The sequence below is a fragment of the Trachypithecus francoisi genome, unplaced genomic scaffold (assembly GCF_009764315.1).
Source record: "Trachypithecus francoisi isolate TF-2019V2 unplaced genomic scaffold, Tfra_2.0 Lachesis_group13, whole genome shotgun sequence".
NCBI lineage: Eukaryota > Metazoa > Chordata > Mammalia > Primates > Cercopithecidae > Trachypithecus > Trachypithecus francoisi.
The window spans coordinates 39,744,550-39,762,465 of NW_022681458.1; the positions used below are offsets into that span (position 1 = coordinate 39,744,550).

Here is a 17,916-nt window from a genome sequence, read left to right on the forward strand (position 1 = left end):
CTTTGTTCATTCCTTTTCATTCTTTTTTCTCTAATCTTGTCTTCATGCTTTATTTCATTAAGTTGATCTTCAATCTCTGATATTGTTTCTTCTGCTTGATCGATTTGGCTATTGATACTTGTGTATGCTTCATGAAGTTCCTGGGCTGTGTTTTTCAGCTCCATCAGTTCATTTATGTTCTTCTCTAAACTGGTTATTTTAGTTAGCAATTCCTTTAACCCTTTTTCAAGGTTCTTAGCTTCCTTGCATTGGGTTAGAACATGCTTGTTTAGCTCAGAAGAGTTTATTATTACCCACCTTCTGAAGCCTACTTCTGTCAATTCGTCACTCTTTTTCCATTCAGTTTTGCTCTCTTGTTGGCAAGAATTTGTGATCCTTTGGAGGAGAAGAGGCATTCTGGTTTTTGGAATTTTCAGCCTTTTTTCACTGTTTTTTCCTCGTCTTCATGGATTTATCTACCTTTGGTCTTTGATGTTGGTGACCTTCAAATGGGGCCTCTGAGTGGACATCCTTTTTGTTGATGTTGATGCTATTACTTTCTGTTTGTTAGTTTTCCTTCAAAATAGGCCTCTGTGCTGCAGGTCTGCTAGAGTTTGCTAGAGGTCCACTCCAGTTCCTGTTTGCCTGGGTATCACTAGCGGAGGCTGCAGAACAGCAAAGATTGCTGCCTGCTCCTTCCTTGGGAAGCTTTGTCCCAGAGGGGCACCTGCCAGATGCCAGCTGGAGCTCTCCTGTATGAGGTGTCTGTCAAGCCCTGCTGGGAGGTGTCTTCCAGTCAGGAGGCACAGGGGCCAGGGACCCACTTGTGGAAGCAGTCTGTCCCTTAGCAGAGCTTGAGCACTGTGCTGGGAGATCTGCTCCTCTCTTCAGAGCCGGCAAGCAGGAACTTTTAAGTCTGGTGAAGCTGCGCCCACAGCCACCCCTTCCCCTAGGTGACTATTTGTCCCAGGGAGGTGGGAGTTTTGTCTATAAGTCCCTGACTGGGGCTGCTGCCTTTCTTTCAGAGATGCCCTGCCCAGAGAGGAGGAATCTGGAGAGGCAGTCTGGCTATAGTGGCTTTGGGGTGCTGTAGAGGGCTCCACCCAGTTCAAACTTCCCAGTGGCTTTGTTTACATTGTGCGAGGAAAACCGCTGACCCAAGCCTCAGTAATGGCGGTCGCCTCTTCCCCCACCAAGCTCGGGTGTCCCAGTTCAACTTCAGTCTGCTGTGCTGGCAGCGAGAATTTCAAGCCAGTGGATCTTAGTTTGCTGGACTCCATGGGGGTGGGATCCGCTGAGCAAGACCACTTGGCTCCCTGGCTTCAGCCCCTTTTCTGGGGGAACAAATAGTTCTGTCTTGCTGGTATTCCAGGCGCCACTGGGGTATGAGAAACAAACAAAAACTCTGCAGCTAGCTTGGTGTCTGCCCAAACGGCTGCCTAGTTTTGTGCTTGAAACCCATGGCCCTGCTGGTGTAAGCACCCAAGGGAATGTCCTAGTCTGTGGGTTGTGAAGAACGTGGGAAAAGGGTAATATCTGGGCTGGAGTCCCAGTCCCTTACAGTCTCTCACAGCTTTCCTTGGCTAGGGGAGGGAGTTCCCTGACCCCTTGTGCTTCCTGGGTGAGGCAACGCCCTACCCTGCTTTGGTTTGCCCTTCGTGGGCTGCACCCACTGTCTAGCCAGTCCCAGTGAGATGAGCCAGGTACCTCAGTTGGAAATGCAGAAATCACCTGCCTTCTGCATTCACCTTGCTGGGAGCTGCAGACCCGAGCTATTCCTATTCAGCCATCTTGCCAGCCACTTCACTTAACATTTTATCAGAAACATTTTTCATGACACAATCTTCATAGTGATATTTTAGTTACTTCTTCCATGTTTTGAAAAAGATTTTTTTAAAACCAAACTTTCATTTATCAAAGGCACATGAAAATGCTAATTAGTTTCTAATCAGCATCTGATAATTACCTGTAGTATAACCTCTAGTTGCCATTTAATTTGCTTATGTGCCCTGTGTGATTTGTATTAGACTTTCTAGAAGTCCACGCTGAAAATAGTTTGCAATACTCTATTATTATCCTCACGAATCTCTAGGTCCACGAGCCTCAGGTTTGGAGCCACTGACTTAAAGGGTCCCCTCTCTCAGGGAATGTTTCCGATAGACATGATTATTTTTTAAACTACTAAAAAGATCATTTATTTTCAACTATTATAGATGATCCTACAATTAATATTACTTTGTACATTTCTGCTCTGCTTAAGTCTTATCATACCCTCCTCCCCCCAAAGCAATATTAGGGGCAGGCTACTGAGTCCTAAGATATAGGCAGTTTTGTTAATGAAGTGTTATTGATGTTAGTTTGCAGATGATTATTAAAAAGTTATTGACTGAAGCTACACTTATAATTGTCTTCCCTCTTTCTTTCCCTCCCTCCCTTCCTCCCTCCATCTCTCTGTCTTCTTTCCTTCCTTCCACTGAAAATTTGGGTTCCTAAAATATGCTGAACTAAGCATGTAAATTCAGAAATTCATAGAATACTACCCTTGTAGAACTAGCTGGGATGGAAGAGGGTGGGATTTACCAGAAGCAAGTAGATTCCCATTTCCAACAAGGCTCACAAATATATCGGTTTTATAAGGTATTCATTTATCATTTTGTTATTAAATCTTCCCTTAATTTCTAGAGAATAAACCCAGAATACTAATTACAATAATTTTTGCACATTACATTTCTTATTGTAAATTAATCTGAGAAACTATAGTACAGATATTGTGTTCTTTTTTCCCCCTGCCTCAATCATTTGCTTGCACCCAGCAATTTCTATGGAAGAAGGTAAGAAATAGTATTTAGGAAAAAACTCTTATTTCCAACATCTTTTAGAGATTTCTTGTAGTTTAAAAAATTCACTTTAATTCCATTCAGCTATTTATTAAGCTCTTCCTATATACCTAGTAGTGTGATAGTCATTAATACCTTAATTTATAAACATATGTCATTCAAAGATATGCATGCAAAGTATAATTGTCCTAACACTGAGGGGAATAAAGAAAAGAGAAGTAACATTTATATGCAGCTCCAGAGTTTAGCATAGCATATGGCAAGAACTCAATAAAAGCTGTGAAACTGATGAGATGTTTTGTTTCAACTGCTTTATACACGTTACCTAACCTAACAATAACACCATGGTGAAATTATTATTATTATTCCCACCTTATGGATGAAAAGATTGACATCCAGAGAAGGTAAGAACAGTTGCCAGTAGTTGCAAACAGTGTAATCTGGATTCAAGATTCCGTCTGTCTAAAAGGCCCTGCATTAGGAAACAAATGGGACCTTTAGTTACTAGCCTTTCCCCTTCTCCATGCCCAACCATCTGGATGACTCATTTTGATGGTGCTCTCTCTCTCTCTCTCTCTCACACACACACACACACACACACACACACACACCAAAGCAAGATGCTGTCTGCTTCCAGAGAGGGGAAAGAAGAGGTGTCCCTTTAGCCATCATCCACAGTTCATCCTTGAATTTGGAAAGGGAAACCAGAGAACTGCAGAATGACTTTTGAAGGCTGATCTATGGGAACAAGGCTCCAATCTGTGTCCCCCAAAACAAAAAAAAGGTGTATGACACAGGAAGGCGAGAGCAGAAGGAGAGGGAGAGAGGGGCAAGTCCAGGTTGCCTGCTTCTGGTTTGTCTACTCAGGGTCATGTTATAGACTGCATGTTAAGAGTTGTGGAGGGGAGCCTGGGCATAGCCCTTGGTGGGAGAGGGGAGCTGGGAACTCTATGGTATTGGTGGGTGATAAGGCCATGGTCTTAGCTTGAGCTTCCATAACAAGATACCACAGACTAAATGGCTTAAACAACAGATATTTATTTTCTTACAGTTTCAGAGGCTGGAAGTCTAAGATTAAGATTCCAGCAGGGTTGGTTTCTGGTGAGGCCTCTCTTCCTGGCTTGCAGACAGCCACCTTATTGCTGTGTGCTCATTTGGTGTTGCCTCTGTGCATCCTTAGAGGGAGAGGGAGAGGGAGAAGGAGAGGGAGAGGGAGAGGGAGGGGGAGAGAGAGAGAGAGAGAGAGAAGAGAGATAGTGGTGGGGGGCACAGGGAGAGAGAGAGAGGGAAAAAAAGGAGAGAGAGACAGGGAGGTCGATTGATCTGGTATGTTTTCTTCTTCTTATAAGGCCACCAGTTCTATCAATGTAAGACCCTAGACATATTACCTCATTTAACCTTAATTACCTCCTTAAAGGCCCTATCTCTAAATACAGCCATACTGAAGGCAAGGGCGTCAACATATGAGTATTGGGGGGAACACAATTCCGTACATTATCCTAGCTGATAATGTGGAATTATTGATATGAGGAGAACAAAAATCAGTGGCCCTATCTTAGGGCCACTTGACACTCATCAGAGTCAAGCGTCAGAAAAGTCAGAGCTTCTTGTGCTGTTACTGGATAATCATGCCTGGTTTTTGTACCTTCCTCTGTAAAATAAAAGTGAAAATTGTAGTCTTTGTTTGCCCTGAAGAAAAACAACTTTGTTATGTCCTGGGAACTAATGAACTCACTGTTGTTATGGATGGCTAATAACAATCTGATTATTTAATTAGGAAATTAAATTAATCTAATTAGGAAAATAATCTCTAAATGAATACAAGTGAACAAATGACAGTGCGGGAAATCTAAACCATGTCACTTGTTTATCTGTGTCCCTACCTGTACAAGACAGTGTTATTTCATAGAATTTTTCATATTTCATTTAAAAACATTAATGAATGATGTAGTTTTTAAGGGGTGGTGATAAGCGTTACTTTATATTATAGCTTATTCTACAGACTGTACTTTGGACTACACTTTTACAGACTATGTACTTTTGGAACCTGTATTAGCCTCATTTATTAAATCAGTATTTGTTGAGCACCTGGGATGTGATGGGCACTGCTAGAAACAAGATGTAAAGTGCTGAAAGAAAAAAAAAATTCAGAACCTATATTCAAATAAACTATTTTGATATTTAAAAGAAAACTCAATTTAAGAAATAATTTATCATTTGCCCACTATGTGCAAAATACTGTAGTAAGAGTCTGTAAAAACTAGTGAGACAGTCCCTGTCTTCAAGAAGCGGTCTAGAAGAACAAAGAAGGCAAACTCCCGAATGGTTATAGATGTAGAGTAGATGTGCAGTAGCTGACAGTTCAAGGTAGTAGGAAGAAAATGCTCTGCAAGGGGGTATTCATTCTGATCAGTGCTTGGGATGCACCTAGAAGCATGACAGGCACAGGGAACAGGGTAGCAAAGGCCATGATGTCCACTCTAATGGTAGCATAAGATGCGTGAAGGAGAGAAGCGGACGACAACCTTTCAAGCTGGGTTTAGATTGTGCTGTAGAGAGTTTTGAGAATTAGGATAAGTAGTTTTTAAAGTTATATTCCTTTATTCTTTTATATATACTTCAGCTAAAGGTAAAGAGAATTCACATTTATTGAGTACTTAGCATATGCCTGAGCTTTTCATGCATTTTCTCAATCCTAGCCCATGTGGTAGGTACTATTACTCTCCCCATTTGCAGATGGAGAACAGAGGCTTAGAGATCAACTAATTTGTGCAGCATTCAAAAGCCTATGGTTTTTAATTTTTAACCATTTTTATATTATATAGCCTCCCACATCATACAGTTTCATTTAATACAGGAGAGCCCTTTTTATCTCTCCAAGTAAGCAATAGCTCTAAAAGTAAATTTATCATAAGGTGGATGGAGTTTTATTGACATACATAGTTTTTTATTTTTATTTTTTGAGTTTTATTGACATACATAGGGAATTTTTTATTTTTTATTTTTACTTATTTATTTATTTTTTAGACAGAGTTTTGCTCTTTTTGCCCAGGCTGGAGTGCAATGGCATTATCTTGACTCACTACAACCTCTGCCTCCTGGGTTCAAACGATTCTCCTGCCTCAGCCTCCCAAGTAGCTGGGATTATAGGTGTGCGCTACCACAACCGACTAATTTTTATATTTTTAGTAGAGATAGGATTTCACCATGTTGGTCAGGCTGGTCTCGAACTCCTGACCTCAGGTGATCCGCCCGCCTTGGCCTCCCAAAGTGCTGGGATTACAGGTGTGAGCCACTATGCCTGGCCATGGAATTTTGTTTTTAATGTGGACACATTTTAAATTCTGTTTCTCCCTTTCTGTACTCTTTTGTAGATGATGACATGAAGATTGATGAGAAATGTGTGGAAGCAGGTAACATTTTCTCTTGATTGCTTTGCTGTTAGAAGAAATATGAAGCATGTCAATTATAGATTATCTGAAGCAGAGGTGTCCAAAGGGGCCATGGGCCTTTCCTCTGGGAGAAATGTGTAAAATGACCCTCCACCCCCATCTTTCTTCTGTAGTTCTGGCCATTGGAAGGAGAAGCTGTGGTAATGTGTCCAGGTTCCCACTGATCTACTAGAAAATGTTCTAGAAAGCAGCACTTTGTAAATGATCTCAGGAACACTTAGTAACACTCAGCGTATCAGATGGTAGAACACTTGGAAACCTCTGCTCTTTGTGAAATAACATAAAATATTGCAGTATCAAAATTTTAAAGAGCAATATATATTTTATTATTGTTTGATGTCATCTTCTGGTAGATTCTAGTATAGATAAATAGTAGTAGGTTCCAAAATGAGAAGACATGCATGAAAGTTTTTTACATTTCTATTCTTTAATTTTTTTGTAAATTGGGAAAAGATTTTTCAAATTTAGTGGCAGAAATAAGACCAGCTTAAGAATCACTAGGGTTTTGTTAGGAGACCAGTTGGAGAACCTTAGTCTGATAGGTGAATCTATCTTTGCTTTATAGGCTAGTCTAGTTCTTAGAAGTGAAAGAACAATATAAAATTTTGAAACAGTGGGCATTTCAATGATTCACATATATTTTCCAGAACAACTGCAGAATACTGCTGACATTATGTTTCTTTTACCAAGTATACTTTTTTTAAACTTGCAGTAATATTCATTTCCTTTCTACAATTTTCATTATATTTTTATTAGGTAATAATTCACATAGTTCAAAATTTAATAACTACAAAGGTATATTCAGTAAGAAGTTCCTCCCTTTCCATGTTCTCCTACTCATTTTTCTTTCTTGGGGCAATAAATGTTAATAGTTTCTTCAGTATCACCCCAGACATATTCTGTGCACAAAAAAGCAATGATGTGGTCGGGCACGGTGGCTCATGCCTGTAATCCCAGCACTTTGGGAGGCCGAGGTGGGCGGATCTCGAGGTCAGGAGATCGAGACCATCCTGGCTAACACGGTGAAACCCTGTCTCTACTAAAAAACATACAAAAAAGGGCCGGGCGCGGTGGCTCAAGCCTGTAATCCCAGCACTTTGGGAGGCCGAGACGGGTGGATGGCGAGGTCAGGAGATCGAGACCACCCTGGCTAACACGGCGAAACCCCGTCTCTACTAAAAAATACAAAAAACTAGCCGGGCGAGGTGGCGGGCGCCTGTAGTCCCAGCTACTTGGGAGGCTGAGGCAGGAGAATGGCGTAAACCCAGGAGGCGGAGCTTGCAGTGAGCTGAGATCCGGCCACTGCACTCCAGCCTGGGCGACAGAGCGAGACTCCGTCTCAAAAAAAAAAAAAAAAAAAAAAATATATATATATATACAAAAAAAATTCACTGGGCATGATGGCGGGCGCCTGTAGTTCCAGCTACTCGGGAGGCTGAGGCATGAGAATGGTGTGAACCCGGGAGGCGGAGCTTGTAGTGAGCAGAGATCGTGCCACTGCATTCCAGCCTGGGTGACAGAGTGAGACTCCATCTCAAAAAAAAAAAAGCAATGATGTATATATTTCTCCTCCCCACTTCATCACCCCCATCTTTTTTTCTAAATCCAAATGCACATACCCTTTGATAGCATGAAATGCACACTGTTCTGTTCCTGGCTTTTCTAACTTAACATTCTAAATCTTGGAGGTGACTCTATCTTAGCACATAAAGAGCCTTGTCTTTATTTTTTTAAACAGCTTATTGGTTATTGCATACTGATACAATCACTTATTTGTAGGCGTTTGTGTTATGTCCATTTGTTTCTATTATAAACAGTGCTACAATGAATTGCTGTATAAATATATCATTTTACATGCATGAGAATACCTTAGATGCAGCATTGTCTGATCCAAGGATGCATGCATTGGCAATGTTGCCATATATTTCAAATTGCCCTCCATGTATGTTTCTTAATCCTTAATCTCTCTTTAAAATGCTAACAAGAGTTGTTTTAACTAATGAGGAAGTTGGTTTATCTCACATTCTTCTCAGCCACCCGATCAAGCCAACGTAATCAAGTCGTTATATGCTCACTCTCCTTGCCATCACCCCCATTTGTGGGTCTCTAACTCTTCAGGCAGGGTGCACCCCTCCTACATCGGCAAGCCCTCTGCCGCAAAGCTGAGCAGTAGCCAACAATCTCTACGGGTTTCCCTGACATTCCACTTTCCCCTTCCCTCTGAGCTTTTTACATTTTATTTTATTTATCCTCTATTATTTTATTTATTTTGAGCTCCTGCTGCACCCCTGACTGTCATCATGGCTCAGCTGCTGAATACCGTGTCTTTCATTTAAAGTTGATATATGCCAGAGAGACACCATCGATTTGACCTTGATTTGGGAAAAAAACTTAAAAGGTGGTGTATGGGCAGAAGTAGGGGGCCAGAGAATTAGACTTAAAATATAGACTCAGTGTAGATGGTCTTGTAATAACATTTTTTATTTTTGCCTCCATGGAAAATCATAGATGAAGAAACATTTGAATCTGGTGAGTAAAAAAATGAGTATTTGATACTGATTTTTAAATGTATATTCCAAATTTTGATGCAATTTATACACATATTTAGGGTTATAATAATTGTTTAAATATATCAACAGTAAAAAAAAAATAAAAAGTAACTATATGTACCCCACATCATGTTGTCAATCTCAAATATACATTTTAAAATTTATTTTTAATTTTAATTTTTAATTTTTTTGAGACAAAATCTCTCTGTCGCTCAGGTTGGAGTGCAGCGGTGTGATCATGGCTCATTGCAGCCTCGAATTCCTGAGGTCAAGTGATCCTCCCACCTCAGCCTTCCAAATAGCTGGAACTACAGGCATATGCCATCACACCTGGCTAATTTATTTATTTATTTATTTTGAGACAGGGTCTCAGTCTGTTGCCCAAGCTGAGGTGCAAGTGGTATGATCATAGCTCGCTGCAGCCTTCACTTCCTTGGCTCAGGTGATCCTCCCACTTTAGCCTCCCAAGTAGCTGGGACTACAGTCCCATGCCACCATTCATGGCTAATTTTTCAATTTTTTTGTAGATATAGGTCTCACTGTGTTGCCCAGGCTTGTCTCCAACTCCAGGCCTCGAGTGGTTTTCCCACCTTGACCTCCCAAAGTGAGCCACCACACCTGGTCCCAGTAAAATGTATTTTAAAAAATACAGCAACAGTGCAGTTGTGAAATGTAGATTTTACCTTAACCAGTACTTCTCACAGTCCCTGATGCACTTCTCACACTGTCCCTGATGCAGCATTTTGGAACTCTTTGGGAGCATTTTTTTATTGTCACATTGATTGGGGGATACTCCTGGCCTTTAACTGGTGTCTCTTGACCCACATATCTTCTGAATGTCCTGCTGGACAAAACTTGTTACAAATATAAAAGGGTCATTTTTCAACACACAAAAAGTTTTCATAAGATTTAGCATGAGAAACACAGTGGTTTAGAAGACAGTCATTATGGAGAGAGACATTCAAACAGAATGCAGACATTGCCTTGCAATTATTGAATGATTTATTCCACATATCCTGTCTACTCGATATTTCTAGTAAATAAACTGGAAAGTATATCTATACTGAATTAATTTTCTTTTTCTTTAATACATTATTTGTTATTATTGATGACATACGGTAAGTATCAAGTGTCTGTCCCTCAAAATAATATTGAAATCATTAAAAACAAAATAGGCCCCACAGAATTTTATCTTTAAACTGCAAACATGCTAGGGCATGTTAACATGACCCACCCAATTCCAGGCATATTATTTTTCCTCATTTTCTCCATTTCATTGGTCTCTAATTGCTTTGGCATATTATCTTGACCTCAATTAAGGCAATTTCCTTCTTTCTCTTATCACATACAAATAAATCTAGCCTTTTATTACTTACCAAAACACTTTTTATTCTAGTGTCCACCTGTTTCTTTTCTATTTTTCTGTACTTCATATAAGGAATATTTTCTGATTTTTTAAATTCTCTTGAATCCATGCTTCTTTGTTATAAGTTTAATATAAGCATCTAGTAGTTTCTTAGGTCTTCCAAAGCTGTTATGCCCAAGGATTTATATTTTGATATGTATACTTAAAAAAAATTTTTTTTTGAGACAGAGTCTTACTCTGTCACCCAGGCTAGAGTGCAGTGGTGTGATCTGGGCTCACTGCAATCTCCACCCACCAGGCTCAAGTGATTCTCATGCCTCAGCCTCCTGAGTAGCTAGGATTACAGGTGTGCACCATCACACCCAGCTAATTTTTGTATTTTTAGTAGAGACGGGTTTCCATGTTGCTCAGGCTAGTCTTGAACTCCTGGCCTTGAGTGATCCGCCTGCCTCGTATGTATATACTTTTAAAATACATATATATTTTAAAAAATATAAATTACTTCCTTTAAAATGTTTTTTTATGTTACAGCTGGAGCATTGTATTGATTTTTTAAATTACATGTGTGGTAGATTATGCCATCTATGAGTTTCCTTTCATAAAAGTAGAGAGATTGCTACAAATATTAGTTATTAAAAAAAAGAGAGCATTGAGACAGATGAGTTGTGAACCACTTTTCTAAATTATTTACATTTATGTTGTTTCAAAATGTCCTATTTTCCATTAGATGGTTGGCCTGTTAGAAATAATTTAATTGATTATTTATACTTGCCCAGTGTTTGGGATTGCCTTAGTTTTTAATTTCTCTAGCTTATTCTCATCCTTCTTTGTTCTATTCCACTGGAAAACACTCCACATGCGAAGGTTGTGGTTGAGGCCAGGGAGTGTTTGTGGGTCTGTGGAAGGAGAGGCAGTGGGTGAGACCACAGACTCCAGCCAGATCGGCCAGTTTGAACCCTGGGTTCATTACTTACTAACTGCAGGTTCTCTGGCTGTTAACCTCTCTGCCCTTCAGGTTCCTCACCTCTAAAATGGGAACAATAATTTATATGAATAAAGTGCTTAGAACAGTGCCTGGCACACAGGAAGTGCTGCACAAGTGTTAGCAAGTGTTATTATTGTGAAATCTTGTTCCTTGTGGGAGTCAGCAGCCAGTTCCTGGTGAACAGCACTGCAGAGGGAGTTGCCTACTCTAAAGCGCCCCTTGTGGACTCCTCTCAGCTGGAAAAGAGAACTCTCAAGCATTGATTCGTTCTGAACCCAGCTTTCTTAGGAGCTCAATTAAGGAACCGTTAGCACCCAGCTGGCATATTTTCTAAGCATAGAACCCTTGGCATTCATTCCATGATGCTTAATGTTGTTACTTAGACTGCTTAGTGAGCAGTTAAGTTTCTTCAGTTTCGGTCTGTAGTCTGAATAAAGTATAGTATGACTTCCTTGAATTTCCCCAAGAGGTGATGAGGTGATGGTGTAGTCTATTTAATCAGAAGTGCCATTAAAAAAAAAAAAAAAAAAGGCTGGACATGGTGGCTCATGCCTCTAATCCCAGCACTTTGGGAGACCAAGGCGGGTGGATCACTTGAGGTCAGGAGTTCAAGACCAACCTGGCCAACATGGTGAAACCTCGTCTCTACTAAAAATACAAAAATTAGCCAGGCGTGGTGGCTCATGCCTATAATTCCAGCTACTTAGGAGGTTGAAGTGAGAGAATCGCTTGAACCCAGGAGACAGAGGTTACAGTGAGCCGGGATAGCACTCCAGCCTGGGTGACAGAGGAGACTCCATCTCAAAACAAACAAACCAAAAACAGAATGTGGCTATTTTGTGATGTCTAGAAAACAAAGAAAACAGTTTGCTTCACATTCAGTTTCCTCTGTCTTCAAGGGGTAGCTGGGGATGGAAGTGTGTGAGACCCAGGAAGGGGAAGGAATGAGGTCGCTTGCTCCGGCCAGAGGCTGCTGCAGCACCAGCCCCAGCAGCATTTCTACCACTTCCTCCCCTTCACAGAGCTGCTGCAATACTGCCTCGGGGAGAGAGAAGAGAGAAGTCTCAAACCTGTTACTTTCCTTTAAGTTCTCCTTTTCAAGCTCCATTTTGTGCCAACCAAGTAGAGTCTTCCTGGGTTAAAAAGCCTTCAGGGAGAGTCTTGATAGGCAACTTTCAGAAAAAGGTACTGTCCCAAGCAGTGGAGTCAGGGCAAATCAGTTTCTCAGGCCCAATCACGTGGTGATCATTTGCCTTGCCAGGCCTTACCCGACTTACCTTTTGCTAGTGGTGACGTGAATATCTTGCTTATGTCATTTGCCTTGATTTGATGACTAACACGATCTTCTTAAAGGCTTAACTTTTCATGTCTGTTTCTGCACCTACCCAAATCTCCAGAGGAACTTTCAGAAGGTAATTGTTTTTATTTCCTAGATACACCAAATAGAACTGTGTTTAAGATCTTTCAGTGCCTCAAAATGAATACTTGCCCGGATAATGTTTAAGATGAAGATACGGTATTTGTTTTGTTTTTGTTTATGGTTTTCCCCTCATATTTACATTTTTTCCCCAGGAAACACACTTCCAAACTAAGTTTATGAGATTCTCCAAGGATATGACATTTTGTGGGTGAAATCAATGATTAAATATTCAGTTTCATAGATAACATTTAAAAGAACAATAAAAATAATTAAGCTTTATGAATATATCCCCAAGAAAACATTTCTTTTTAAACTTATTGACATAGCTAAGTGAGAAAATGTACATACTTACCAGAAGATAGAATTGATATTGGTATGTTTTCTTTCTTTGTATTTTAAAACACTTAAAAAAAAAAATAAAGGTTAAGAAAAAAGGTTGCATATGTCAGTTCATTGTCTTAACAAATGCTCTTTATATTTTATATATATGTTTATATTTGAGACAAAGTCTCTCTCTGTTGCCCAGGCTGGAGTGCAGTGGTATGATCTCAGCCTACTGCAACCTCCATCTCCCAAGTTCAAGTGATTCTCCTGCCTCAGCCTCCAAAGTAGCTGGGACTACAGGCACAAGCCACCACGCCTGGCTAGTTTTTTGTTTTTTTAGTAAAGGCGGGGTTTCACCATGTTGGGTGGACTGGTCTCGAACTCCTGACCTCAAGTGATCTGCCCGCCTCGGCCTCCCAGTGCTGGGATTACAGATGTGAGCCACCGCACTTGGTCATATATTACTTAAATGATTAGAGCAGAGCTGTATAAATGAGAAGGAACTTAAGTAAAAAGTAATTTGAAAATAATATTCTTATAACTTTTTTTCTGGAGTTTTTTTCTGAGGTCTCAATGGAAGGAGAAACAGGAGTTTGAACTATCTCTAGATGCCTCAGAGGCACTGGGCACAGTTTTCCTCATTTTGTCTCTCAGAGTCCTGGCCAATCAGAAACATTTGGCAGCCATAGAGCAAATCTTATTTTATATAGAATGAACCCTTTTAAGAGGGAGAAAATAAAAACCCGTATCTAGCAAAGAGATTAATTATAGGAGCTGCAGAAAAAAATAATGTTATAAACAGTATGGTCAAGAACAAGGCTCACACCTGTAATCCCAGCACTTCGGGAGGACAAGGTAGGTGGATCACCTGAGATCAGAAGTTTGAGACTAGCCTGACCAACATGGTGAAACGACATCTCTAATCTAAAAATACATCTAAAAATACAAAATACATCTAAAAATACAAAAATTAGCCAGGAATGGTAGTGCATGCCTGTAATTCCAGCTTCTCAGGAGGCTGAGGCAGGAGAATTGCTTGAACCTGGGAGATGGAGGTTGCAGTGAGCTGAGATAGCACCATTGTACTCCAGACTGAGCACCAAGAGCAGGAGGGAAAAAAAAAAAAAGAACAAAGAACCACTTTAAGCTTGTTTAAAGTTATAAGATATTGAATCATAGTAAAAACATAAAAACTGGATATGTATTTTTAAACATATCCTAAGGAAACTTATCTTAAAAAATTAATAAACTGGTTTTGGCTTTAACCATACTAGATGAATACATTCAGTATAATGCTCAAATTATGTGAACTGCATCTCTGTAGTTTGTTGTGTGTGAATAACAGGATGAAAAATGCTTAGAACATTCAATGAGCCACTCAAGGATAAATTCAACTCTGCTGCCATCTACTAAGGTAGTCACTTGAAAAGTTGAAGATAATTTCGTGAATTTGTTCTAAATAAACTTCTTGCTCTCACATATTCTGCTCCTGCTGTTCTCTGTAGACAAGGAGGAATTTGTTGGCTATGGTCAGAAGTTCTTCATAGGTAGGTGATAATACAAGGTGGGTCTCTGTCACTTGTTAAATTGCGTTTCCAAGCCTGACACTGTTTTGAAAGCTTCTTTTGCTGATGGACATTTCCAAACCTGTTCCTCGTTCTAGTTTCCTTTTCTTTCTGTCCTTTATTCTTGTCAAATTCTGATCTATTAATTATTCATTGTTATTCATCTAATTTCCACTGGGTATCTATTAATTACTCACCAAACACAAATCTTTTTGTTTTCTTTCAGACTGTTTCATAACCTATTTATCTTACACTAAAGAGACAAAATCTCTGACTTTTAAACTTACTTCTTATGGCCACATTTCTATAATCTGTCACCTGGGCAGAGCTTTTTGTAGGACCAGGTACCACTCATCTAAAACCGCTCTGGGCTTCCTTCTATAGGGAGGTAGGGGAAGACTAGCAGAGCTGCAGGGTCTCTAAACTAGGAGGTTGGTTCCCAAGTTGGATGCATTTTGGAATCATCAGGGGAGTGTGAAAAAACAAAACAAAACAAAACAAAAAACAAAAACAAGGGGCCACCTTTCTGTATTGCTTTCAGAATCATTCAGCCTCAAAGCTATCAGGTGGAGCTGAACAGAGTACGCAGCTACACAAAGGTGGAGAGTAAGGAGCATGAGCAGGGTAAAGAAGGCATCTGTGCAGGGGACAATGGTAGCCTGGTGCAGGTTGTCAGAGCCAGAGTAAAATCAAGAGGTCAGCTGCCATCACTTGGCCTCTGATGCCCAACAGGCTTTACAAAGATGCCCACCTCATCCAGCTTGGGCTCTGACACTTTCTGTGAGGCGATTGACATTGTCTGTCTCCTATCTTGCACACTTAAGTGCTCTTGATTGATACAATAAGCAAATGTATTGAGGACAACAAGGGTCAGGGTTCTCACTGTTAGAGAAGAGAGTTATAAACATGGAAAGGGGAAGTCTAGAATGAATCCTCTAGTGTTGGATTGACATCGTAGGTACTGGTGTGAACTCATGGTTTTCCATATATAGACATACAAATATAGATTGAAGTGTGCATGTGTATTTATATGTACACATAGAGTTGTTAACTCTATCTACTGAGAGGACCTGCAAACAGCTCTGAAGATACCAGAAAGCCCCATGATTCTAAAGGCAGATGAAGCAGGAATCTAGGAGCTTAGAAATCATGATCCATGTGTCCAACTTTGCGCTGACCACACAGTCCTAAGCAACCACCTAATCTGTCTGTGTCTTAGTGAAACCACCTGAAAAATGTGAAAAATGAGCCTGCTTCGCTGTTTCTGCCCTGGCCCAAGCCACCCTCATCTCTCACCCAGACCACTGCAGTAGCTTCCTAACTGCTCTCCCCTGAGGTCACATTTGCTTTCTCTATGGTTGACATCAACCAGAGGAGTCTTTCAGAAACATGAATCCAATCATGCCACCGCCAACAGCTTCCCGTCACACTTCCACAACAATCCAACACTTTTCAGAGGCCCAGCCACTTCCCACTACCCTGTTTCGTACTCCCTTTTGCTTACCGCCCTGCAGCTACACAGGTCTCCTTGCTGTTCCTCAAATGCTCCAAGCACAGTTCGTTTCTCTGCACCACTGCACTTGCAGTTCCCTTGATCTGGCTTGCCTGTCTCCTCAGAGGCTTCCTGATCTGGCTCCCTGCCTTCCTCCAGATACTCTAACCTTACTGCCTATCTAAAAAAGCACCCCCATCAGTCTCTATCTACCTTGTCTTCTTCTAAGTACTTATTTTTGTTTTTGTTTTTGTTTTAAAATTTTTGTCTCTCCCCTTCTACAAAATGCAGATTTCATGAGAAAGTGGCCTTGGATTAGTTGAGCCCTCTCTCCCCAGCACCCAGGACAATGCCTGGCCCAGAGCAGGTGCGGGATGGGCTAGCACAGGGGGCATTTTCATATGTTTCCCTCATATGACTTCCCATCTTCTAACTTCAGACAGATGTGACTATATTAACGAACACTTTAGGATCATGGTTGCTACATATTTCATCAGGTGTGAGGCTGCAAGTGATCTCTCCTGCCTAGTTCTTATGTTCTGTGCACTTCCCCTCCCTAGCTGGCTTCCGCCGCAGCATGCGCCTGTGTCGCAGGAAGTCTCACCTCAACCCGCTGCATGCCAGTGTGTGCTGCACCGGCAGCTGCTACAGTGCAGTGGGTGCCCCTTACGAGGAGGTGGTGAGGTACCAGCGACGCCCTTCAGACAAGTACCGCCTCATAGTGCTCATGGGTATGTCCCAGCATGCACTCTGTCTCCTCCTCCCTGAGGAGTTTTCCTTCTAGATTCAGGTGTCTCATATTGGGAATGATGGTAAAAGTAGAACTCTTTATGGACCCCCATACAAATACCTTTTTTAAAAAACAAAATAAAACCATTGTACTGTGGGTTTTTAAGTAACATTTTATTGTATCAAGCTTTTAAAAAAATCTACAAGTGAATGTGGTATGCCATGGTGTCCATGAACTATATAGTTACTTGTTATATAACAAGTATTATGATGTCGTTATGACTGAGATTTTTTTTTTGTCTCCTTAGAATTGTTCTATAAACATAGATGAGTGTTTCCCCAGACAGATCATTAACCTGTATCATGAAAATAAATTCTTAACGTCCATTTCCCTGAGAAATGTGTTAAATTCTTCAAGTCCATTCTCCTAAGAAATTTGTAATTACCTCATTTAGAAAAGTAACATCTTCTGGACTGTATCTTTGGTGCTTATAAAGATCATGGCAAATATAGTGCAGGAGTGACCTGCTTTTGTGCCCATGACTTTTGCAAAGCTGGTCCCTGTAGCAGTAGCAACTTGTATCCTACTGCCTTCCTGTCTGCGTGTTTAGCTTCATGAGCAAGGCAGGTCCCTGTAGAGCAGAACAACGTGCCTTACAGCTGGGACCAGCAATATCATATGCAGGCCCCATTGTAAAATGCAAATGCAAGGGCCCCTGGTTAAAAAATTATCAAGGATTTCAAGATACAATAGCAGATAATTCATCCAAGCACAGTATCCTTCTAAGCATGGGCCCTGTGTAACTGCACAGGTTCTATACCCATGAAGTCAGCCCTGCCTCCAGCTGGACATGGGGGTGCTTACTCAATCACCTGTCAGGAATGTACCCCTGAATTCTGTAAGTCACAGAACCTATAATTGTCGAGGCTGGTTTCTGGTTGTGATTTGATAAAAACTTCATTTGAAAAGAAAAGGCAGAGCTCTGTGATTCTCTAAAATGAGACCAGCTAATTCTCATGGCATTCAACATTAGATAGAGTTGGCTGGGGGTCAGGTTCCTGCGATTCCTTACCTCATTCCTGAATGTTGAAGCAATGTGGGTTATTCCATGGGTCACTAGAAAAATTCCCAAAAGTTTTCTGGGGTTCTTCCAATTTATGAGAAAGGAAGTTACATAATTTCTCTAAAAATATTTGCTCTCAAGTTTCTTCAATAGA

The 17,916-nt window shown here is 40.7% G+C and overlaps 1 protein-coding gene across 1 annotated transcript in view; it reads left to right on the plus strand.

Annotated features, from left to right (window-relative positions):
* The window catches only part of MPP4 (membrane palmitoylated protein 4), a 52,435-nt gene that overhangs the window by 24,441 nt on the left and 10,078 nt on the right, over window positions 1-17,916 (plus strand). Inside the window, exons 11-16 of the mRNA XM_033230699.1 lie at window positions 2,793-2,810; window positions 6,191-6,229; window positions 8,777-8,797; window positions 12,566-12,580; window positions 14,418-14,459; window positions 16,530-16,700. Coding sequence (XP_033086590.1) covers window positions 2,793-2,810; window positions 6,191-6,229; window positions 8,777-8,797; window positions 12,566-12,580; window positions 14,418-14,459; window positions 16,530-16,700 — 306 coding nt within the window. The remainder of the gene's footprint in view (window positions 1-2,792; window positions 2,811-6,190; window positions 6,230-8,776; window positions 8,798-12,565; window positions 12,581-14,417; window positions 14,460-16,529; window positions 16,701-17,916) is intronic.